The sequence below is a fragment of the Carassius carassius genome, chromosome 10, assembly GCF_963082965.1.
Source record: "Carassius carassius chromosome 10, fCarCar2.1, whole genome shotgun sequence".
NCBI classification, from domain to species: domain Eukaryota; kingdom Metazoa; phylum Chordata; class Actinopteri; order Cypriniformes; family Cyprinidae; genus Carassius; species Carassius carassius.
The window spans coordinates 11,562,896-11,590,475 of NC_081764.1; the positions used below are offsets into that span (position 1 = coordinate 11,562,896).

General features: G+C 34.7%; 1 protein-coding gene across 3 annotated transcripts in view; it reads right to left on the reverse strand.

Annotated features, from left to right (window-relative positions):
* LOC132151804 (neuronal growth regulator 1-like) overlaps positions 1 to 27,580 on the reverse strand; it is a 135,612-nt gene that overhangs the window by 46,394 nt on the left and 61,638 nt on the right. For all 3 annotated transcript variants that reach the window (XM_059560179.1, XM_059560178.1, XM_059560180.1), the window contains exons 5-6: positions 14,587 to 14,707; positions 11,082 to 11,230 (exon numbers count right to left, since the gene is read on the reverse strand). In XM_059560179.1, the coding sequence (XP_059416162.1) occupies positions 11,082 to 11,230; positions 14,587 to 14,707 (270 nt within the window). The remainder of the gene's footprint in view (positions 1 to 11,081; positions 11,231 to 14,586; positions 14,708 to 27,580) is intronic.

A 27,580-nucleotide genomic window follows, 5' to 3' on the forward strand; every position in this document is an offset into this window, starting at 1 on the left:
TTCCAAGGACCTGCTCGCCGCAGATACAGCGTACAAACGGTGAGGTGGCACCCTTTAAGACGCCAAAATGATGACTCTTGTAATACAAGATAAGAGTCAATGAGAAAGATAAATATCAGTCCATCTGTTCAGCTGTCCTTTTCAGCAATGGACTGAAATTGATTAGAGCTTCAAAATCACTGCAAATGAAGACAAGAAAATGCAACCTCAACAAGAAAATGCATTATAATATCAATCTCTCATATAGTATGCACATCAAAAGAACAGCAACAAAATGAGCTAATGTAATAGCATCTGCATTCTCAGCCTCAGATGGCACGTCCATAGACCTCTTTGTTCACCGACTGTCTGATGCATGAGCAGGAAACCTTTTTCTCAGTCTGGCAAGCTTTAATCTGATTGGCTGGTTTTATGCAGCTTTTAGTACTTAGGGAACAAAGTTGAGTTTACACGGGTGGTACAATAAGCACTTTTCAGCAAGATCAAATCACCAGATTTGCCAAAGTTTGCAAAGTCACTGGCATCAAATTTGAAAGATATTCCAGAGTTTTGTTTGAGGCACTCAGAAGCAAGCAAACTTTATATCCATGAGTATAACTGTTTATTCTCTTTTTACTTTCTAGCAGGGCTTGAAAACGCAAAAAAAATTAAATCGGTTTACTCCGAGCAGAATCGATATTTTAACGTTTACGTTCTGCGCTCCTCTGATTTTATTACCGTTCCGAAACCGGTTCTGGTGGAAGAAATACCGGTTAATAACGTTATTTTTAAAAAACAATATTATTTGCCTATAATAAGCCTAATAATAATAATACTATAATAATAACAAAGTACTAAAAAACTAAAAAAAGAAAAGGAAAAAATAGAGATCTAATGCTTAGTCACAATAGGTTACAGCATCATCTTCTCTAGATTTTTGTCAAATGTAAGCTACTTATAAAAAAAAAATCTATCAACACTTTAAAGACAAAGTATTTAAAATAGATATTTAAAAATGTTTAAAAAAAGTTGCGGCTCACGTCGCATTTTATTAGCCCTATTACTTTCGAAATAAAGGCTAAAATGCCTGTAGTCTAAAGCAAAATGTTTAAAAACATTATAAAAACAGTAATTAGTTTCTCTCCAAAACAAATCCTCTCAAGTTTAGGCTATAAAAACGTCAATCCAAAAACAAATTAATCTAAGGTGAAGCTGATGCCTACCTCTCTCATTCTGCACGAATCCAAATGTTTCTATGTTCCCGACGTATCTGGATGCTAAATGTTATTTAATATAAAGAATATAGAATAACAGTAAATGTATAATAAGTAGAGCTGTATATGCATTACGAAAGTCGGTCTCCAAATTTCATTCTAAGAATTATTTTGAGGTTAATAGCAAATGAAAACTGTACAACTTCTGGGAAATTTGAGAAGCTCCGCTGGGCTATTTTAGTTCCCCTCACTCCACAACAAAAGCATTTCAATTAACAGTATTTAGAAAAGAACAAGAATTTACAATATAAGAAGCTATAGCAATATTAACGACAAACTAAAACTAATTAATTTAGGCTAAAACAAAACTGAAACCAACGTTGGGTCTCATTCGACACAAAATCAAAGTTTCCGTATTCGCGATGTATTTGAATGACAAATTATTATAAAAATAGCCTAGTGTTTATTATAGCCTAATGTTTGTAAACATTTTGTGTCAGCATTATGTGTATTTCTGAATGAAATATTTTATTTTTATTATTTTATTGTTTTCTCTAAAAAACTTAAATATACTAGTCTCTCTCTCTCTCTCTCTCTCTCTCTCTCTATATATATATATATATATATATATATATATATGCGTAGCGTTTTTTAACCATGCAGAAAACCTTTTTAAATATTTGTATAATTTACTGAATATAAATAAATTACTTTTTAAACGGTTTAACTGATTACCTAATCGTCAAAATTAGCTGATACAGTTTGCTGCATTCATGCACACTCAGAAACCGACTGTGAACAAATCAGCAGAGCTTGTTCGAGCTTTTGTCATCGTTAAATCTTTCGCAGACGTTTCCAAATGTCGAAATTGGTTAGCGCATCTATCTGTGCTTGATAAATTTGTTCCTAATCCGGCCCTGAAGGCGGTGCATTGCCATTGAGACTTACCTATGATGACAAGTTCACAGCTGAGCGGACATTTCACTCGCTGGCTTCAGCGTCACATTTGCAAATGCTGTACTGCTGGAACTCGTGATTGGTTGACAGCAAGTTTCAAATATTAAATGGAACGATAAAATAATGTTATTAACCGATTAATTGCCATTTCAAATTTTCGATTCTGTTCGGAACTATAAAAAATTATTTTGTTTTTTGTTTCTGGTTCTGTTCCTGTCAAAATATCGTTCGTTTCCGGTTTTCGTTTTCGTTTCTTGAACTGGTTCAGAGCCCTGCTTTCTAGTGATTCCTGTGAAATAATCATTGCTTATTATATTTGGCCTGAGTGATCACATTTTTTATATAATTTTTTTTTTAGCTATTATGAAAACAAGAACAATGGAGAACCCTTAAAAAAGAAACAAAACGTGGTTAGTCACTTTAATTGCCAGTCACTTTAAATGCAAGTCAGTTCTGCAGAATAGCTGCAATATAGACCAGACTTTACAATATAGTCAAATCTAGAAGTTTGAATTGTGTTTGGAAGAACTGGAAAATCATAGTGCATATACCAGCCAATCAGATTCCTATTCCATGGGCACTTAACACAACACTTAAATGTATCAGCATAAATTGTGCACAGTCTGTGTTTGGCAGTTCTTTACAGTGCAAGTAGAGGTGCTCAGGGGGGAAAGCAACCTGATATATGATTGATGGGGAAATAAGAATAGGCTCTGGAGGGCTGGCTGAACAGCAAGATGAATGCATGAGTTTCCCAGCCTGGAGAAAAACTATATTCATGAGAATAAATTGACATTGTATCTCCTTTTCTAGTTCACCTTCCATTTCATCCCATCTTGTATGCCCCTACCACGTAAATCAGACAGGGTCACAGAATGGTAACCACAAAAACAACATCTGGCACAACTCAGTAAGAGCTCTGAAGTTAAACCAGGACAAGAAGAAATGGTGAAAATATGAAAAGATGACACTGAGGTTGTGATTGATAGGCTTGGCAAGTGAACAAGGCTTCCATTAGCTGGTGCCTGCAGAAGATGTGGAGGCTTTATCAAGGGAGGCTAAATGCTTCTTCAGGCTATGAATGTTTCTAGTCTGTTTTAGTCATACTTCAGTGACAGGTTGGAGGAGATTATTCGCCAAAGCCTACACTGTGCTATAAGCAAAAATGGTGTGTGTGTGTGTGTGTGTGGGTAGCTTGGTTTACAGAGCAGATGAAATCTGCCAATTAAGGACAACAAAATCTTTGCTCCTCAGCTTTGCGCCTTACAGTCAGGACAGCAAAATGTAGAAGTAAGAGTTGCAGAAGAGCATAGACAGAAAAACGCCAGGCATGGAAAACAGCAGGTTTGCGATGTACCTTGCTACATAGTGCAAGACAAATTTGCCTCACACATTAAACTATTTTACGTTATTCAAGACATACAAAGAGAAAGCTAGGACAGTGTTAATGCATTTACATTTAATTGTTTCTATAAAAAATATGCTGCATTTAGCAATATGCATAACATGAAAAACTCACATGTACAATTTTCAGATCAATGATCTAAAAAAAAAGAAAAGCAAAGCAAACAGCCAATTCAAAGTTAAGCGTTAGTTGCCCACCAAGATTTACCTTCATAAATGAAAAGTAAAGAACATACTGGACCCCCATATTTTGCGGTTACATCAGAGATTGCGTTAACCAAAAAATTTCATCGTCCACTGAATTTGAAAAACAAGGATAATTCAAAATGCTCTTCGATAAAAAAAAACATAAATTAAAAAAAAAAACAGAAGCCATTTGGTATATTGAGTTTGGCTGCTTTTGAAACATTCCCACAGTAAAGGATGCTAATAGGGATTAGAAGTGAAGGAAAGGGTGGAAAATAAAGTTTTAAAGCGCCCACATTAAAACAGACTGGGAGAGAGAGGCGAGAGTGAGGATTTGAGAGAGAAATTAGAGATGTTAAGCATAGTGCAGTGGAACAATTCATGGGATAAAACCAGTGTAAAACAGAATGAAAAAAAATAGACAAGAAACCACAACATTGGGCCTGGTAAGATCAAATAAATAAATAAAAATACATTTGCCACAGAAGTTCTTGAGATAAGATGTTGTTATATTAAAAACAACCTACTTATTTCAAACGTAGACCATATTCGAATGTGGTTTCAGTGATCCGATCAAAATATGCCCTGGGTGCATTCAATGTGGTTAAATGCTATCCAATTGTGATTCGATCACTGAAAATGCACTTTAATGCCAAGTGCAATCAAATGTGATGACAGTGAGTAATGGAGAAAGAGCCACGTAAATGTCAAGTCACTCTAATTCGTACCACATGTGCAACGTATTACCCATTTTTCTCAGTACAACATTAAAAAGACTTTCAAAAACATCAATTTGTTAAATTCATCACCTTTGCCCAATGCCTGCAGATTTTAGTCTTCAAAAAGAGCCTGTTCAGTGAAATGGTGTTCACAGACAATAGTCAAGAAGGTTTTAGAAATTAAACAGAAGAGACACCCTAAATGCCAGACATTTGTTATCGCACAAAACCACAAGTTTGTCATGTTTGGGAATGTGTGCTCACTAAAGAAAAAACATATAAAATTAAATACAGCATAACAACAATATTGTGATAGCACTGTATGATGCTGATAAATTTGTGATTGTGTATCAATTTATGCAATTATTTGAACCAGGTGCATGCACTAAAATCTATGGTGCCGGGGAGAGAACATGGTTGATTCACTTAGTTTTGGTGTGGCCACGACATAATAACTCGTGGGAATGTGATAATATGTTACACTGTAAAACCCGACAAGTTAACTTAACTCAAACCGTTTGAGTAAACAGATTGCCTTGATTTAAACCATGTAAGTTTTGAAACTTTGCATTCAAGTAATTAAGTGATTAACTAAGTGCTGATTGAGAATTAGTGATGAACAGCTGCTGTTAACAAACAGAATCACTGAAGAAAAGAGAAACACAAGAACTACTACAACTGACTTCAGACACAGCCTTAGATGAAATCAACTGAAATAAAATACATGAAATCTCTCAAGATCTGATTAAACAACCCCACAAACAGCATCACCAGCTCCACGTATTAATAACCAGACTGACCTGTCTACAGAAGATCTTATTGAGAATGAACTAAGGTTTAGATGTTGATTTATTTTCATTTGAAGTAACCATGTTAGAGATCAGTGTTTGCTTTAGTTGGGCTCTTAACCCTTTACTTCTGTCTTTGTGTTTTCTCTGGCTGTTATAACGTGTGTTTCTAAAACACATTTGTTGTAATTCAAAAGCCCAGAAGAAATGCCATCAGGTGCTAACCTGTACCTAGGTGTAGGTTGTTATACTTTATATTGGTGATGATAATCATCAATTATTGAACTGTACTGAGTCTAATCTCCGATGAAATAGGTGTTTTGTAATTTGATTGATTATAGTAAATGGATGCTAAGAGCCAGTGGTTCTGTGATAATCAGATAATACAAAGACTTTCCAAACAGTTTGGACTTCTATGGTGTCAATTAGTCACACACAGACATGAATAATCAGCATATGAACCTCAACAATGGTGACCATAAAAAAAAATGCTGCAGAGCATGCTGGGAGCCATGGATGAGTTTTGTAATACAATAGTACCCAGCATGCATTGCAGCGTGTTTTTTTTCGTCACCATTGTAGAGGTTCATATTCTGATTATTAATGTCTGTGTTTGACCAACTACTGGCATAGAAGAAAATGTATGTGTACAAAATGTTTAGAAAGTCATTTTTATATTAACTGATTATCACAGAACTACTGGCTCTTAGTGTCATTTTTTACTAGAACCACTTCTACAAATTACACTACACCTACTTCATCAAAGATTAGACTCCGTACGGCTCAATAATTGTGAATAATAATGAATAATTATCATCCCAATATAAAGTATAACAACCTACACCTAGGTACAGGTTAACACCTGATGGCATCTTTTCTGGGATTTTGAGTTACAACAAATGTGTTTTAGAAACACACGGTTATAACAGCCAGAGAAAAGACTAAGACAGAAGTCAAGGGTCAAGAGCCCAACTAAAGCAAACACTGATCTCTAACATGGTTACTTCAAATGAAACAATAAATCAACATCTAAACCTTAGTTCATTCTCAATAAGATCTTCTGTAGACGTCTGACAGAAATAAAGTCAGTCTGGTTATTAATAAGTGGAGCTGGTGATGCTGTTTGTGGGGTTGTTTAATCAGATCTTGAGAGATTTCATGTATTTTATTTCAGTTGATTTCATCTAAGGCTGTGTCTGAAGTCAGTTGTAGTAGTTCTTGTGTTTCTCTTTTCTTCAGTGATTCTGTTTGTTAACAGCAGCTTTTCATCACTAATTAACAATGAGCACTTAGTTAATCTTAATTGCAATGTACATCTTCTTTCAGTGAACTCAACTGAATTAAGTTCAGAGTACTCATAACTGTTAGTTTTTTCAACTTAAATGGTTTAAGGCAATCGGTTTCCTCAAACGGTTTGAGTTAACATAACTTGTCAGGTTTGAGTGAGGCTGTGTCTGAAGTCAGCTGTATTTCCTTTCTCTCTTTTCTTCAGTAATTCTGTTTGTTAACAGCAGGTGTTCATCACTAAACTCAATTATCACTCAATTAATCACTTAATTACTTAATTGCAATGTATATCTTCTTTCAGTGAACTCAACTTAAATAAGTTCAGAGTACTCATAACTGTGAGTTTTTTCAACTTAAACGGTTTAAGGCAATCGGTTTCCTCAAATGGCTTGAGTTAACATAACTTAAGGATATCTGTTTACTCAAACCGTTTGAGTTAAGTTTACTTGTCGGGTATTACAGTCAAGGCAATCGGTTTACTCAAACGGTTTGAGTTAAGTTAACTTGTCGGGTTTTACAGTGGCCATTCATTTTGATAATTTTGTCAGGGTAACAACATCCTTATGTCACAGCCTCGAGATGTTATGTTGAGGGAACGACATCCATTTCTCATGGCCATGAGTTTAATGCGTAAACAAACCAGTGTTACCATAGCAACACGGGATTATCAGAGATGTATTCATTAATACTTTATTTTGAATTACGAAATGATTATATTATTTATTATAGAAAATATTTAATTATTAAAATTATTATATTAACCATATGCTTTGTGCCAGGGCTCAGCAAGTTTCTGATGGGGCTATAGCCCCGTCAAGACCCGCCCTAGCGCCCCCACAGGCACGTAATAAAATCTGGTAGCAAGACATATGGTTAATATAATAATTTAATAATAAAATATTTTCTATAATAAATATCATATTTTCATAATTAAATTATTATAATTTTTTTTAATTCTCATTGAGACATTGTGGAAAATGACTGACTGAGAGGGTTGCTTTGGCATGTATTTTTTATATCTACAGAAGAGTATCTGTCTCTATTGCAAACAAGGCCATTAGCTATGTATAATGGGGTCATTCAACAGTTGGTAAGGATTAAATAATGCAATTTTAAACATGTGGTTCACTCACTGAGTGTATCTGACTGTAACGTCATAAGCAGAGTGCATACCAATGCCAAAGTTTCATGAAAGTGCACTTTTTCTTTTATTTCTTAAAGGGATAGTTCACCCAAAAATATTTTTTTTATGTTTATCTGCTTACCCCCAGGAAATCCAAGATGTAGGTGACTTTGTTTCTTCAGTAGAACACAAAAGAAGATTTTTAACCCAAACCATTGCAGTCTGTCAATCATATAATGGATGTGAATGGGTATCATGGCTTTGAGGGTAAAAAAAACAAACATACACAAACAAAACCAAATTAAACCCTGAGGCTCATGACACGAAACGAAACGATCGATCTGTGCAAGAAACAGTATTTATGTCGTTTTTTTACTTCTGGTTCACTGCAATGACCAAACTGTCCTGAGTGTGTTCTCAACAGCCGGTGCGTGATGCGTTTTCTTCTTCTTCTTGATTTATGGCAGATTGCAGACTTATAAGTGCATTACCGCCACCTATCTCTCAATTGGACCATTGACACTCCTAATTGAAATTGTAGATAGAGAGAAACAAAGTCACCAACATTTGGATGCCCTGTGGGTAAGTAGATGAACATCAAATTTTCATTTTTGGGGGAACTATACTTTTAAGTAGGGATGCACGATATTGGATTTTCGCCGATATCCGATATGCCAATTTTTTCAACTCTTTTTTGCAGATAGTCGATACCAGTATATTTTCTTCTGTTTGGAACTCCAAGTCTCTCCTGTGTGGAAATTATGAGCAAATTATTTTTAACAAGAACTTATTGGTTAGAATTAAATAGACAATAATTAAGTTATTTTATAATGACAGTGCACTGCAACTTTGAAAATAAATATAAATAAACTATATATCAATCGTTGCACCCCCCCCCCCCCCCCCCCCCAAAATGCGGTATTAACCTTAAAGGTGTTGTATGTAGGATTGACACCAAGTGGTTGAACTAGGTATTGCAGTCCAAATTAAAAATATTAAAAATATTTTTTCACCCGGCCCCTCCTCCTCAGACTTGACACATGCAGGCTGCCAGATTGACGACACAAACAGGAACGAGCGCAATTGACGATAAATGAAATGAAATATGCCGTGTTTACCGCCAACTAGGTGGGTTTCACTAACCATAACAGAGACAGACATTCTGGCCCGGAACGCACATTTTCAAAGGAGAATAACTAACTGTAGCATTGATTTCAGATTAACAATTATGTTAACTTAGCATGTTTCTTAAATATCTGCAAACATATTTATGCTTTAGTAGAGTCAAAATCTTACAGCACCTTTAACTTTTGATTTTTAAAATTTAACATTTGTAGATGGTCTAAAGCAAAAGAGTTGTAAAAATTCAGAAAATATTTTAGAGCTCATAATTTAAAAAATATAACATATTACACATTAATGAATAAATCAGTATAGGCTATATAAAAGTATTTGATTTACAAGTGTTATGTTTGTGATTTTTTTTATTCATGTAGCTATAACTTCTGACCTTTAAATCAAGACATACTCATGATTTTATTAAATCAATTACTGCTTTATTTAATCAGAAACAGTCTAAATGTTATTTTATATTTTTACTTTCATTTTATTAAAAGTACTCCATTAGTGCCATCTACGTAATTAAAACTCCTTACCGAACAGGCGTTAGGACCTGGGGGAGGCTCTCACTGCTGCTGCTGCACGTGATATTATTGTTTACGCTATCATACACATACAAAGCGTTGTTCAGTACATGCATTCTCAGTTTAAATGCAGTGAAAAAGCTCCCGGTTTTCATCCTAAATATCTTAAATTGTGTTCTGAAGACGAACAAAGCTTTTACAGGGTTTGAAACGACATCGGGGTAAGTGATTAATGACAAATATTTCATTTTGGGGTGGAGTATGCCTTTAAGGTTCCATTTAAACATGCACTTTATGTGAAACATAAAACAATGAGGAATGAAATATCCAGGCCAATTAGGATCTAATGGAGTTTAGACTAATTTGCCAGCTCTCTTTTAGTGGTAATACTGGGCCAGTGTAGACAATGACACTGAAAACAACTGTTTTGAGGGTTAATTTTGGCCATAATTTACCAGTAATGGAACATTCTGTCAATATTTAGCCTAATATACTTTTTTAATCAGGTTTGTAATGACATGTAGGTGAATAAATGATGACCAAATTTTTGGTTTCGGGTAAACTCCCATTTTTGTCAAATGATGCCAAAAGCACTCAATCACCTTGGTGTTGGCAGACGTACAGTACAATAAATGACCCAGTTGATTTTATAGGGGGAAAGTAGTTAATTATGCAACTACAGTGTTCAGCTGAGAACACTGTATCTATAGAATAAGGAGATAACAAAACCAATGTTTGAGAATAATCTATGAAACACCTTCAATCAATACAAGGTATAAAATATGAGGGCGGATATAACATGCAGAGCTAAAAATAGAGTGATATGATAGGTTTCTTCATGCTGAGGAAAAAATCAAACACAACTTTGATTAGTACTCCACACCTTGTCTCTGAGGTTGAGGTACTCCGTTAAATATTAATGTGTCCCTGAATCCACCTTTGCTTCATCAATACTTATTGACCAATATTATAACAGCAATTTAGTCCCAGGCAATGATGACCAGCTCTTGCATTTGCAATCTCTATATATGTGGAGATGTGTGTGTGTTGTGGAGCAATTGCCTGCCATTTCTCATTAGGAGCACAGTAGGGTAGGTTTCCTTTTCATTAGCGATGAGGAAAATAAGAGGTACAAAGTAACTCTGGTGGGAGGAGAGGATGCAGCTTTCTTGTCTATTCTAGGTTTCTCGCATCACAGACTGTCGGTCTTCAGTAGAACGTGAAAAATACTGGAATTTTTCATCTCAGCTGGGTCTTTGATATGCTTCATTTAAAAGCAGGGGACTCAACTTTTCCATCTGCCACTTTTAAGACTATCACTTTTGTTGTTGTTGTTTTTTATTTTCATTTGTTTATCTTGTTAGCCCACTTACTTTTATCATTGACTCCAGCGACCACTGAATGAGAAGAACACTAAGCATTTCAAACAGACCGCTCAAAGAAATTGCATCTCATTTTAAGTGCTCTTTGAAAATGCTTCACAGAAAACTTCAGGCTCCAAACAATAGCCCTTTACTGGTCTTTACTAAAGAAAAGTCTTTACTGGTAAATTACCGGTAAGTTACCATTAAGAGATGATGTAGCTTTCAAAAATACTGGTAAATTTGTACCAGAAATTTACCAGTAAGTGAAGTTGTGACATTATCAGTAAATTACTGGTATGATGCTGTGTGTGAATGCAGAATGAAGATTTCCGGTTTGATCACTGTAACAGTGTATATGAAAAATCAACTACCAGCACAAGAAGAGTTAGTCAGGGGAGAGTAATGATTGTTACTTACGAATCAGAGGCACACTGGCGTTGGCTGTTCCCAACCTGTTGACGGCCACACAGGTGTAGTTGCCATAGCGATCCTGTGTCATGTTCTTTACTGTGAGAACTGATCTGGAGCTGAGGTTCTTGATGTCTATTCCTTGGCCCATGTTAATCCTGAAAATAGGACCATGAGTTGACATGACACGTCAAGCAGTGACACTTGCTGCAGTGTGGCATGCTATAAATCCATCCATCAAAAACTATTTTTAGTACTTCTCATTCATACATGCTGAGAGGCTACATGGAATATAGTACTTTTAAAAATTCATTTGGTGACAAAAAGGATGATTAAAAAGGTGTAAGACATACACTACTTTTCTGGGGGTACGTATGGTTTTTAATACTTTTATTCAGCAAGCATGTATTACTTATTTTTAAAAAGTGTCTTTAAATATATGTACACTGCTGTAAAACATTTATAAAAAATTTGAAGACCCCCCCCCAACACAAATTTTATATACTGATGTTAATACAATGTTTCTTGAGCACCAAATAACTATATTAGCATGCTTTCTGAAGGATCGTGAGACACTGAATACCAAAATAATGAAAAAGTCAGCTTTACCATTACGGAAGGAATCATTTAAATTTTAAAATACATTAAAATAGAAAACACAAATTTACTGCTTTATCATATTTTTGATAGATGCAACCTTGGTGAAAACAATGAATCTTTTTTTATTGTTTAGTTGTATATATTTTTTACTTTGCTTTACTGTACTTTTTGTTTAACATTATATTTTCTTTTTTCACTTCTTTTTTTATTGTTTATTTATTTTATTTTATTTTTGTTTACTGTTACTGTTTTTTAAAGGTACACGCCTACTTTATGATAGAATTGATGATTAGAGTTTCAAAATGATCTGCCTACCGGGTTTTAATTACTGCAGGTAGCAAGAAACAGTCTGGAACCCCAAAGATAAAGACAAAGTCAAAAGGGTTAAACATGAATAATTCTCAAAAGGTAAAGGAATTAGCACCAAATAAATGTGAAAGCTTTTTAATACTATGAATTAATAGATTTAAAAAATGATATTGTTCATCTGAGGTGTCACACTGTTATGGAGGATGATAAAGCACTGATTCCTTTCGTCATCTATAGAATGGTACATAATAATGTTTAACACTTATTAATGTTTCTTACATCAAAAGATGACAGGTAGATATATGGCAGTCTGTGAAATTTTACAATTGTCCCTGGTCCTAAGGGAATAGCCAAAGAGAAAATCAGAAGCAGAAGAATTTGCACATGGCTTGTAGCTTTGTTAAGGTCAAAAGTTCAGCTGCAGCTGCTCTTGAGAGTCCTGACTTTGGGTCATCCATGTTACTCTCACAGGTAAAGTGATGTGCTGACCTTTTGTCCCCTAACTCTCAAGTAGCTTGTCTCCTGCTGACACTTACTTAAATAAGAACAAAAACTTTTCTTAAAACAAAAGACCACTTCTACAACTGTATCTAAGGGTTATATGCCATTACACACACACACACACACACACACGCACACACAAAACTATACAGAATCACCTTGCTTACGCAGTATAATATTTTGTTCAGCCTCAGTTATTAGCAAGCAATTACATAAACTGTAAAACAGAACAATGTTCTTCACACGTGCTTTTCACTGCACAAGTATCTAATTTCGGAGACCCAACTATCTTTACATTTACAAAAATGTACATAAATTTAGCGCATGATTATCGTTATTCATGATTATTTTATCTTATAAAAACAAAATTTCCCAACTCTCCATAATTACTGTCTGTTTCTTTGATATTACTCTAATGGTTTCTTTTTCAGCATTGTTTCCTGCTTTTAGTTCAGCATTGAGGCAGCACATTCAGACAAATACAGTAAAACGGACAGTTTAGCAACAATGTTCAATGTAAAGCCTTAGATTAAGCAGAGAACAGACCCAATGTCAATAAGCCTCCTTTGCAATTTGAATAAATTGAGTGAAGCCTATAATTACAATTAGCACAGTGTGAACTGCTGATTCAGATCGTGCTCAGCAAGAGTGGGTAAATGACGGGTAATGGGGTAATTTGGTATTTAAATTCAAGAACCACTACTTGAGTCAACACTGATTGGTGCGAAGACTTGGAATGCTCTTTACTAGTGATGAAGTTATATAAACACACAATTAAAATGCAGGGTTAAGATAGTAAGACAGATCTTCCAAACAAGTGCTTCTACTTTAATGTAACTGTATAAAAAAAAATCACATTCCATAACATTTCATTAATTTGGCTTGTTTTAAAACATAATCAATAATTTTCAGCCTTAAGTGTGTTAAAAAAAGGTATACATTTCTTATGAAATTCTTAATTAAATTCTGAAAATCTCCCACTGACATAGTGAAAGAATGTTTAATATTGGAAATGTAGAAACCTAAAAATAATGTACACACATCTAGAAAAAATACAGGTTCACAGCCGCAGAAAGTTCACAGAAAGTGACAAAAATTGTTATAAAAAAACAACAACAACACTGACAGTCCCAGAAAGAGGTTGAAATGTTGTCAATAAATTGGAACAACTAGCAATGAGCCAGTGCTTTTCATTTTGTTGACAGTGATGAATATTTGCCTATTGGCTTTCTTTCTTGCATTCATTTGCATATTGAATTGTGATTGGTCTTATCTCTCTTACATTTACTTAACCATCTGTGGCCAACTTTGTGCTGATACTTGTGCACAGTTGACAGAAAACTAGAAGCGTACTGAGTGCCATGACAATGGCAGAGTTAAAGATGGATCTGATTTGACATTTAATTTCTACAAAACTGAAGCAGCCATAAAACTATTGCTTCACTGCCTTGCCAACACTAGTATTTCCTTCTAGAAATTCACATTTTTAGCCCTTTTTGGGCACTACAATTGAATCCCCCACCCCCAAAACATAATATGTTTAAACCAACTATTAAAATAATACATGATGCTGACTGATCAATTAAAATACCTTTTTGTGTTGCCCAAATAACTCAAATGGAACAGTTTGCTTCAGAGCTCTTTTAAAAGTTAGATTATTATTGCCAAAAGTGTATGACTTTAATTAAAAGTTAAAAATGATGGTTAAGGCCAAGAGTCACTATCATTCAAAATAAGACTCTTTAATAAGACACTTTGTAAAATTTGATAAGCTGCAGATCCATAGCTATTAAACTAATACTACTAAAGTCTGTAATACAGCTTTAGATCAACGTTTAGCTATTAAAAAGTGCTGTACAGTTTGATTGTACTGTAATTATTATGTGAATTCAACTAAAGAGACTGCAAATGAATGTTGATCGAAATATTTAATCTTTTTACACAGACACACTTGCCACAAAAGCCTCGACCGACGTTAACCTTCTCTGTGGTAAGCATTCTGAATCATAAATAAACTCACTGAACATGTATAATGCATGACAAATTATCACTGTACAGGGTAATGTAAGCTGTACGCGAATGAAGGCTTTTATCTTGGTTTTACCTTTTCTCTCCCTTGTACCACTCAAAGACTGGAGAGGGGACTGCTGCTGCCTCACATCTCAGCAGGGCAATCTGACCGGGTCGGACCCCATGACTTCTCATCTCATGAATTGCTGGAGGAACTACAGAAAGAAAATAAAAACCAATGTGACTTAGGGGCAGAGTGGACACACACAATAAGCAAACTCATATATAAATTAACCCACAGAGCCGGAAAATGTTTTCATTTACAGTGGTGTGAAAGAGGCGGAAATAAATTAGCAACAAGATTCAGAGTGGTCAACGCGTGTAAATCTTATGGGTGCAATGCTGAGAAATACGTTGGAGAAATGTAATGAACTGCTCAGTGATAAATTGTTTAATGGCCGTTCAAAGGCTGGGGAGCTGAGGAAGGTTCTCTGAATATGTGCATGTAAAATGAGGACCCTTTCATGTTCACAAATGCAGTGTAAATCTCTCTAGTGGTGTCAGCGAGAGAGCTTTAACTACAGGGTGAATTTTTATTTTCCAGCTAGTCAAGAAGCAACAATCCTCTCTCAATAGAAAAGAAAAATGTTCATCATACACAAATCTTCATTGTATATTAAATTCTTATAGAAGGAGTAAACAGAGTAAGCTACTAGAATGGCATGTGTTCAAATACAAAATGACATATAGAAAAAGGCTATGAAAGAAATAACACCATACTTAATATACACACAAATAAAGCAGGCCTGTACAGAATCCTAAATTGAACACAATATAAAAAAAATCTGAAAATAACTCCGTTCAAGCAGTAGATCCACTTATGTCTTTCTAGCTAGCGCTAATTTACTTGCTATGTCTGAATTTGAGTGGGGGACATTTATATTCCAGGCAACTCGTTCTTGGAAAATCACCTGCAAGTTATTGAGGTCTGTGTTCAGACTATTTTTTCCTGATTGCATTTTTGACATTCTCTTCTATAACCCCATAGTTGAAGGTATGAAGTTCTCCAGGCCTTCAATGTAATATGTTTCATGTTATCTGAGGGCTGAAAAAAAATGTCCACTATTGTCGTGAGAACAGTAACAAGGGATTTTTAAGAATGATGTTCTCAGACTTTGGGCTCAATAGTTACGTCACGTAGATATGTTGTGACCATTTAACAAATGTGAAGGCATGAGCTTCACCACACTCTACACGGAAGTAAGAGTTTCTCTCATTTCACGTATCAGGAAAATTAATTTGCAGCATTTGCAAATCAAAGCATCTAACAGTATAAGTGTGAGAAAAATAAATCTAACTTTTTAGTTAAATGACTCAATGTGAGGGAGAAACATTATTCACTGAGATTTAAAAAAAAACTGTTTATAATATTTTTGCTATGGATTACCATTTTCATGTCAGATACCAATCATTTGAAATAAATAATTATCTTCACTAAAGAAATTTCCATGACTCTTTTTACTCCTAGAAATCAAAATATCACAATGTTTTCCAAGACTGTGAAAAACCTTGTATAAAGAATATGGATATCCATCATTGTAATCACTGTGTTGAGAAATTTTGTTCTGTGATATTGTGATGCTCATTATTTCTTCTCTGCACAGTCTCTTGGGAAGGTATGAAAATAGCAGTGTGACACATCAACGCAGCTTGAATGCAGTGTTTTGGCATATGTTGAAAGAGAAGTCTGTCTGATCCAAAAAAGTGGCAAAGAATGAATCTGCTTTGGCTGGATCATGCATTTACAGTACAGGCATCAGCCCATGAAAATGCCTGGGGAGCATTACATAACCCGAGCATCACAGAAGCGGGCTAGCATAAGATTTAAGGATAATATAAAATAAGAGATTAAAGGAACACATTGCTGATGACAAAGGCGAGGACAAATGACTGCTGAGCCTATAATATATGGGTGCAGAAAGGACAAGGCTGAGAGTGCAGAGAATTTAAAATCAAAGTGAACTGCTGTTCGCAATCCATTTTACTTCAGTAATCTGACAAATGTCAGTGAGTATGAGTAAAACATGTGAAAAGAGGAAGGGTGGGGTTAGATTGTGAAAGTGGGCACATGATACAGAGTTTGCTAAAACAATGCCTAATTTGTTATTTGGTAATTGGTTAATGTTGTTACAATTACAACCCCACACCCCCCCACCCCCGAAAATCATTAAATTATAAAACATTGTAGGCCTAAATGTCTTTATTTTCACTTCTGATCAATTTAATGCATCCTTACTGAATAAAATTATAATTAATTTTTATTAACTTTAGCTTTCCTTCCTACGAGAGAGAGAGAATAGCTTAGTTTACAATATAATATTGTACAATATTTGTTTTCCTGTATTTTCATGAAATAAATGCAGCCTTGCTTAAGACATTTCTTTGAAAAACATAAAAAAAATAAAAAATAATAATAATTATTCCAAACTTTTGATCGGTAGTGTAATTATAGTATGAATTTATGTATTAAATATAATGAGAAGTATAAATAATAATAAAAAAAAAAATTCAAATAAATAAAAATAAGTAAATAATATATATTTTGATTCTTGACTAAAGGACACAAGACACGACACACAGGATCTACTCACAATAAAATGTTTATGCATCAAGATGATAATGGGATTCAATTATACATGGATCCCCATGCTGACAATTCAAATAAGTCAATACATTCTTCAGTTACAATCATGCTATAATTTGACATCAGGTGTCAAAAGCAATTTAAAATACATGCGAACACATATTAGAGAAAAAAATCTGGCGTCAGGTGATATGAATGCGTCCAGATTTGTGATGCTAAGTTCAGCCTTTAACAGAAAACTGAATCTCTAGCCCTGTTCACTTCAAACATTTGCCACGCTACCTGACATTTCAGTTGGAATGCAGTTGAAAAATTATTTCACACTTTCTCTGGCCTGTTAATCAGTGTGAGCTTGCTTTAAATGGATTTGGATGCTATAATCCGCATTCAGATGCAGAACCATAAAATTAGCCAATGTGAGAGAATCCAAGTGTGCATTTACTAGAAGCATCTATGCATCTGTTATATGTGTGTATATGCTTCAAATCTGCAAAAACACCTCCATATTGGAGGTTACACAAGAGGATTTCAAGTTAATTCAGCTTATGTGTTTTGCACATCTAAAAACAAGAGATCTGAGAGTGGCTGAAATCTGCTGAGGGTGAGATATGGTATGTATCTGTCTGTGTCATTAATCACTGAGATTTGTGCTGTATTGTAAGCTATTGGCATGCCTTGGCAAGCTGCCTAATAGCACAAGAGAAGCTGGCTCTGATATATATCCACATAGCTAACTTCTCCTATCTAACAAACCACTGCATCTGTCCTCACAGAGGGATGATCCAGTTCATTATAAAGCTGCATTAGCAAGAACTACCCAGGGACGAAAACAAAGTATTAGCAACAACTGCAACCACAACTTTTCACATTAATTAAAATCGTTTGAGCGCATATACTGCAGTGATAAAGGCTCCGGAGGGACAGAATACATGAAAGTCATCCAATTTCAAACATCAAAATATATTTTAAATCAGAACAGAAGTCAATGTATCAGCTAGTCTTTGGATACATCTTTTGAAAAAATTATTTTGGCAACAAATACAATAAAATAAAATAATGTTTGAATTCTGAACTGATGACAAAAAATATAGATTTTGAACAAAAAACATTTTCAGTTTTTATAATAAGAACCATCACAGCATACACAACAAAATCACTTACTAAGTACAGTTCATAATACTGTAAATAGAGCAGATTATTTGTCAAGGATTAAAGGGACAGTTCACCCAAAAATGAAAATTCTGTCAACATTTATTATATCATTTTGTTTTGGACCCCCATTGACATTCATTATATTTCTTACAGGTTTGTAACTACATGAGGGTAAGTAAATGATGACAGGATATTCATTTTTGGGTGAACTACACAGTTTTGTGTTAAGAGAGCATAAGTCCTAATGTTATAATATGCATGAATGAAGAAAAATCCCTATTAAACCCATATGCACAGCTTCTTAGATTTAATTAGATTAGTCTTTTAAGGAGTTCTCATTATAGCAATCACACACCAGCATCGGCTAATGTAAAATCATGGTGTAAAAACCACGAAAGCCCTACAATCCCAGTCATTTACAGGCTTCATAACAAAAGAGTGCAACTGTAAATCATTGGTGAGTTTCTAAGCTCGTACCAGATGGGAGGGTCTGAAAATAGCAAAGTTGGCATGAAAAATGGATGCTGCGGGGCTTACTGTTTGACAAATTTGCCAGTTGCGGCTTGACCACAAACGCAAATTAAAATGACAAGGCAGAGATTATGTTTTAGAATACCTGTGAACACAGCACCTCGCAAATCAGTGAATATGTCAATATATGCCAGACAAGGTTCTCAAGGTTTCAATGCCTTTGTGATTCGTCTTTATGCACAGATTTGACACATACAAAAAGTGCACCTGGACTAATTCAAAATAGACTGCGTTTGAATTATATTGTTATTGTTGGTATAAATCTAGGATTGGTATAAACTGATCTTTCAAGGGAAAAAATTTAATAGGAGCACCACCAGTTAAATCAAGTTAAATAGGATAAAAAATAAAAATAAAAATAAAAAATATATATATACGTATATATATATATATACGTATATATATGTATATATATATGTATACGTGTATATATATATATATATATATATATATATATATATATATATATATACATATATATATATATATATATATATATATATATATATATATATATATATATACATATATATATATATATACATGTATATATATATATATGTATATATATATATATATATATATATATATATATATATATATATATATATATATATATATAAAATCACACTGAGGCCAGAGGTTAGTGGGTTGAACTGAAATGGCATGCTAATCCAGTTTATTATTTTTCCTCTTAATAAGTTTCATAACATCATAGCATGTCTGACTTTAAAGCTCACTGATGTTGGTGTCGGGTGGATGTACAGAATGACTAACTGGCACATCTCCAAACCAAAGTAATTAATTTATCACATGACGCTTTGGAGGAAGGGATGATTATGTAGTCTTGCACCTTTATCCTCCCAACAAGTTTAACATGTTATTTTAATTACGAGATCAATTAATAACCCACCTCTTCAGCCAAAGGCTAAAATGAGTTTTCTTCACAATTAAGGAATGGACTCATCAGTCCATGACTTATCAGCTTATAAACAGAGAGACTGCTTCAATTGCTGTCTCCAACTCATTGTCCTATTCTGTTCGCCAGCACTGGGTTTAGCAGCTAAGATTTATTAATTCGTTAAGTTTTCCATTTAAAATTCAAGAATAACATCATGCTCTTTCTCGAACACATCCAATCCTTATAAATAACACTCATGGTAAGGGAACACGTGCTTTGTATGCCCCACAGAGAATATGCACTGTGACGAAAAGTATTGAGTTGAATGAAAACATTAACCACAGTGTCACAAATCTATGTAAATAGACAAAATGGCTTTTAGCCTATTATGCTGAAGAATAGGAGCCATATTGTCCTGTGCAGTGAAGATGGGCACTCGAGACAAGCCGTTATTTGTCTGTGAAGTCTTATCAAAGGGGCATAATTCATAGAGTCATCTATGTAAATGCATTACGGTCTTAAGTTATCATGTGCGTCAGACGAACATAGTTTTCAGTTTTAGGGGGCGACTGGTTCAGTGACTCACACCAAATGGTGAAGAACAAAGCAATATGTGTATCTAGTTCACATCAGAATTACATTAAAGACAGACCTTTTTGTGGTTATTGAGAACTACACAGGAAAGAAAAAAGTAGTAACATATTTTTTTAAATATACATTTCATCTATTTATTTAGTTTTGTTTTTGTTTTTCACAAAAGATTTAGAAATATAAAACTGCCATAAAATCAATTTGTAAATAAGTTATGTTCCAAATTTGAAGTTGATGTCACAAAAATGTAGGTTCCAGTGAGATTTTGTTTTGTTATTTTGATGCATTTCCCTGTCATAAATGTATAACTTTCTGTCATAATATTACTTTTATTACAAAATAGTCATATATGGATGAGATGAGACTTAGACCTTTCCAATGATATGTGTTTTGTCCTTGTGAATGATATCCAATTTAGGATGATTGCTAAAATATGTGATATGGAAAATAGGCTTTAAAAAAGAGCACCAAGGTTAGAAAAAATGAATTGTATTTTCTTTTAACATACTCCAATAATCTGTTTTATAATATTTTTTTTTCACAGTATAAGCAGTACATACAGCAGTACACAAATGAAAAAAAAAATTAAATACAGAGGATTATTTTACTCAAATTTTGTGTTTTTATGCTTATTATAGTGTTGCATCGTTAGCTTAGCAATATCAACTAATTGAAATCAGAAATCAATTGCTGTCTTTGATGGCAGCAAGGCAGTGCAGTGGGTTTTGGAACAGATGTAATGTCATTCATTGATTTCAAAAGCCTATCGTAAGCCCCGGACAACTGTTGACATTTACTTCTTCTGGCTAGTTTTCATGCTAGGTTTCTACTAAAGTAAAATGACACTGAATGCCATCCAAAGGCCTCCCCCATATCCCTCTTATCCTGTCTTGCAGACAAAGAGACCCTTTCAGTGCTTTACAATGTTCAGGAATTTTTACATATCTACATTTGCCATTTCTTAACTGGGAAACCTTCCACAAATTCAGTCACACTTATTAAACTGTGCCAAGTAACAGTGCATTTCTTCTTTGATAAATCTCAATGTTCCATAAAATCGGGCCTTGCTTTTAACTTATGCTTGGTTGGCTGCAATGTACTGTATAGCCCAATGAATACAGCTGTACAAGCTGAAATTATTTCAGTGATAGGAAAATGTCAAATCATAAATGCATGTGTCCATGCATGAATATAATCATTAAAATTATTTTTTAAATATATTTTATTGCAGTTAATATTTATTTTATGTTAAAGGGTACATAAAATACACAGTTTCACCTAATCTCATGTTAATCTTGAGTACCTATAGAGTAGTACTGCATCCTTCATATATCCCAAAAGTCTTAAGTTTTATCATATTTGTAAAAGTAAAATACAGCTTTCTGATTCTTTCTGGAAAAGGCTGAGCTCCTGGAGGCGTGCCGTGAGCGGAGCTATAATACTGATGTTTCGTGTTGTTTCCATTAACATATATTCACTTATGTGCTGATTTCCAACAAAATACAGAAATCTGATGCAATTGTACTTACATGAATGGGGTCTTTTATCACAGGGACGGCTCCATGTTTTAATAGCAAACGATGTGCAAATCCAGAAAACGCACTTATTTGGAGGCATTCTCGAACAAATCCTACGCATCGCTGCCGACGATTTTGAAGCGCGTTGATGTGCGCGGTCTCGCTCTCCTCATGCTCTATGTTCCGCTCTTGTCTACGTCATTAGATCCACGATCTAAAAAAACAGCCGAAACTTGTACCAACCTGGAAGTAAGATTTTCGGCACAGAAATTCTAACTCATTCTTCTAAATTATTTTTTACAACTTTGGCCATGTTTAGCATGGAATCCATCTCTTTAACACTAGGTGCGTTTACATGGACACTTTTTGCTTCCATCGGATTGAATTCATTCTGATTGACGAATCCGAACGTAGTGTTTACATGAACGCTGAATAAAGTGATCGGGTTGATATGCGCGTTTACATGTCACAAGCTTCTGATCAGACTTACTCTTTTGACATGCGCACACTGCATGAATATACGGAGTTTCCCGCTGCTGTTGCATACTGTTTTAAAAGGCACACGTGATATTTATCTACTTCGGGTCCTAATTAGGCAATGACCAGCACATGAACTGTTGTCGTCTGTTGATGAAAGTCTTAAACGAGGACTGGTGGAACGTGGTCCTGTTCCACTTCACATACGCTGAGTGAAAGGGGAGTTTTTTAATGACAGGACACTTATTTATGACACTTTAGTCACCAGGAAGAACAGATCGTTCCGCGCGTCATACGTCATTACGCTATTTCTACATCACTGTGCATGCGCAGTACTTTCCCGTTTCGGTTTTCAATCCGATCAAGTGTTTACATGTCCTCTCGCTTGGATTACAAAAGGGATTATCCACCCCTTACAATCCAATAAAAATTTTAGTCGGATCTGGCCAATTCAATCCGATTGATGTGTTTACATGTGACTTTTTTATTCTGATTGTGCTTCTAGTCCTATTGCGATCGGATTAGTAGTGTCCATGTAAACGCAGCTACTGTGAACACCTCTGAATACACTAAACACCATTGTACCCCCCCCCCCCTTTAAGGAATTTTTTTAATGGTTTTAGGTAGCTACAATAACTAAAACCCTTATGTGAATTCACCTTATTGCATACTTACCATAGTAAAATCCCCAAGCATTCAGTCAGTGACTGAAATTTCTTTGGGGCATTTGAAAGGCAGGTTAAATTGTCTTCGGTGAGTGAAAAGCAGGCTCAATTGGATTAAGCAAGTGAATGACTTGGTTGGTCAAGACTATTCATCTACTGGGCTCTGAAAAACTCCTTGGTTGCATTAGCAGCATTCATCTTCATTGCAGCTCACATTAAATTTATAAGCAATCACATCACTAAATTCAAGACAGAATTAGCCATACATGCTTGGGGCATAGCACAGGGCCATGTCTCACAAATAGGGTGCTATGCTTTGGATCACAATCACTTCTTTTTTCAGTGTTCTCTGATTTTCAAACAGGTGATTTGGACATACCAGCTTTGCCTCTGATCAGTTTATCCTGCTTCTCGGTTTAATGACAACATGCTTCATCAGAACTGACATGTCTTTGGTCCTCATGTTGAGAAACTCCAGTAACAGACTCGAAATGCAAATGCCTTAAATTAACTCACTACTTTCTGACAGCTTTCTTGTGCAACAAATAAACAAACAACAATAATAATGCAACAAAACACACTTGGCCAAAAACAACTGGCTGAACAGCCTATTTAAAATGGAAAGAATGCATAAAAAAGGGAAATTAATTGCAACATTGTTCACAGATTGTTTAAATAACCTCAAATGAAAGTTTAAGCTGCACTATAACCTCTTAGTCATTGACTATGTTTACACAGTGTGCAGAAGTGGTCTCTTGGCCTCATTTGGACAATAACAGGAAACCGCCATGTAAACACATTAATTTAAAACATGGACAATTACAAGTTTTGCCACATTACTGAAAATATAACCTATAGACTTGGTTGCAGTTTTTCATGCAATAACAGTGAATGGTTTGTTTGCATATCCTCAACCAATCGTGTGAGTTTGGGGCAGGGCTATTTGTTCAACCAATGACAGACGGGGGAGCATCCAGGAACCTATGAAGTTTGGTTTATTACCGCTAATGCCAGACAAATTATAAAATTTCAATTTGCTTATATATGATGTTTATCAGACCAGTAGATTTAATGTACAGTATAGCATCATGTTTAAAAGGTACAAAACAAAAACAAAAGTGCATAAAAATATATGACCTGCAGTTCAAGATTAAACATCCATTAAAGATACTAATCATTCATGCAGCAATAGAGCTTAAATCAACCTCTTACGCAACACAATAACACCAATCCCTCTCTGACTACTAATTCCTTTATATAAACCACTGGGAGGTTTAAAAGAAGGTGAAATATGAATGTAAACAGACTATGTCATTTTTTGTCACTTGCAGAACAAAGTGGTTGTTCCAGGACACATTAGCTCAAAATGTGTCTTGACAAAATGACATATGAAGCAAAGGCATTACATTGCCGCTTCGAAGCTCTACCAATTGCATTTTGCATAAATATTCTAACATCTGTGAGCTACGTGACATCCCCTAATCTGTCTTATTTATATATTTCTTTTCCTTGATGTCATTAGAGGCAGCGCATGTATGAAAGTGGAACTTAAAACTAAACATCTGGTGTGAATTCCAACAGAAAAAAAAAAACATTGTCGCATATACAGACAAGACAAACTGAGCTTCATGACATCTAATTTCCCATTAGAACAGTGTAGATTTAAAATGCTGCAAAAACAAAGTCATGGTAAATTATTTAATTATATGCAGGACTGAGCAAAATTTCATTACTCTTCAATTTATGATGAAAATATATATACTGTAGTAATATATATATATATATATATATATATATATATATATATATATATATATATATATATATATATATTACCAGTATTTAGAATTTTGTGTGCTAAAAAATGATTGGATAATGTCCTGGCAGAGAATAACAAGTACATTTTCTGTTAAAAAGCAATGTTTAAAGAGCCACGCGTGGAAATATTTAACATTTTAAATTAAATTAAACTCTCAGTGCAGCACAACCATGGTATGCTAAATGATTTTTTCATTTAATTTTCTCTAAATGTGTGATTTGGCTGGAACTGAGCACCAGGTCTGGGTAATGTTTACGAGAGGCCAAATTTCAGCATGTTAGGAATTAGCATGCTTACCCAGAGATACAATCTCTGCACACCAGCCGGAACAATAACAACTTTTTTTTTTTTTTTGCATGAATGGAGGTTACACATGAAGGTTATAAACTGGAGGTCATAATGTGCATTTAAAATGTTAACACTATTTCAGTTAGCTGAGTGATCTAAATGACTTTCAGAGAATGCTGACAGAAGACTATCTGAGGACTCACTAGGGAATGAGTAGCAACAATAACAGTAAATGATTCAAGGTGTTTGTCACACATGGGCCCATTAGGCTATTATTTACTGCAGGTCAATAGTTGCAATACCTACAAAGATTATGCCATTGACATTAGGGATGCAACGATACCATTTTTTCCAATCCGGTACCAGCACAGTATTTTTAATCAATGTAGAATTTCTATACTTCTCTATGTTGACCCGATCATCACTCTTTTGTGTGTTAAACTTCATTATAATGAAAAATAACAAATGAAAAAATATATAATCATAATCTATGACAGAAATACTATTATAAACTAGGTTGGTGGATAATTCTGCAGCAAAAGATACTCTAGATGCTAGAAAAATCACGGGTGCACAATAATTTTATAAAACCTAGTTAAATATTTTATTTCTAAATAAAAGTGAATAAGTCTAAAATCTGGTAAAATGTTACACATTGCTCTTTGTATTGTTGTAAAATACATTCATGAAAAAAATACATCTATATAGAAATATAAAAGACATGATAGATTGGACAGAACAAGAAAAACTATTAACAATTTGGATTGCGCATGCGCAGAAAAGTATTATAATACTATAGGCGACAATATAGAGCGTCACAGAGCACTTATGCGCATCCTGTGTGCAGAATGACGAGCTTGAAACAACACGGAGTCAAAGTGTGCAGGCTGTGCAGCCCTCCGAGTTCGCATCAAGCAGCAACCTTCCGCTCCCTCTCTTGAAACCAACATGGAAGTGACTAAAACTGCAATTCATCTACTGGCCACTGGAGGCTGGCTCCAAAAGGGAGTCAATCCCATAGACTCCCCGTGTTAAAATGCCTAACTTTACAGCAGAAAAAAAACATGTTTACAGCTTGGTACCAAAAAAATATTTTGGTCTATAGACCTATAGCTAATTTTGCCCTTCGTGACAACTGTGAGGAGGTGAATTTTTCTCTCAGCCGTTTAAATAATGTTAAGCCTCAAAGTTCTACATAAGTAAGGGCTCAGCCACTGGAGTGACAGGTGGATTGCCGCTGCTGTCACCGCCGTCGAGCTAGGTGGGCGTGGTTTCAGCAACCGGTAGTGACGCTCTGTGACACGCTGCCAAGATGGGTACGGCCACCTCCACCCAGCCGGATAAAGGACTGCAGTAACTGGCGCAAGTCCTTGTGGCTTTACACATACATGCGCTAAATGCATTAAAACATGCACAGAATTAGTTTTTTTATCAAATAAATTAGCTTATTTCAATTAGTGGCCATAATCTGCAATTAACCTGGAGGTCAGTTCTGCACATATACCTAAAAGCTATAATTATTTTCAAACCGGATTATTTTAGCGTGTATTTAATTACGCTGATTACCCTTGAAATGTCAGAGTCGAGTCACACTATCTGCATTCGTATAAGGCTAATAAAGCTACAAATACAAAGAAAATGTTGCGGATGTCACATCACTAATAGTTCTGCCCATGCAAACTTTTACAAGATTTTTACACAATTTTGTAAAAGACTTTATTTACAACTAGCCTGTTTAAAAAAAATTATTAGCAACCCAAAATCAGAATACTACTACTTGATAAACGCAATGAAATAATGATCCACTATATTATATTGGTAATATCCTGAAATAACGCAGGGAATTTTTTTGAGACTGTCAAAGTGGTTGAATAAAATCCTATCAGCGCTGCACATTTCACAAGGATTTCTTTACTCAAGGCAATGGGCACTGGCAGAGTAGTCCTCCTGCATCCTTCTCACTTTTATTTTTGGGACATAATGGTGAGATAACACTTTTCTTCTAAATCCAGCATTGAAACCTCCATTCCCGCTAATTTTTCACCCAGCTGTAGAGGGTAAAAGTGCTTTGATTGATACATTTGGATTACGTCTATCCCTTTTCCTGCTCTGAGAAAAGAATATTGCGAAGGGAACAGGATCTGCTGTTACTGCTTCCATAAGATGTCACTGTAAATCACTGTGAATCAACCAGTTCCGGGTGGTCTATAATACCTGGAGAAATCCAACCGCTTGTGTAAATGCCATGCGACTAATCACTTCAGAGCCACACGAAAATGTCATGACAATGCTGAATGGCTGATGGCACCACAAAACACAGTCCCAAATAGAAGAATAAATAAAACAACAAATACAAATATTATATATATATATATATATATATATATATATATATATATATATATATATACTGTATATATATATATATATATACTGTATATATATATATATATATATATATATATATATATATATATACAGTACAGAGCAAAAGTTTGGACAC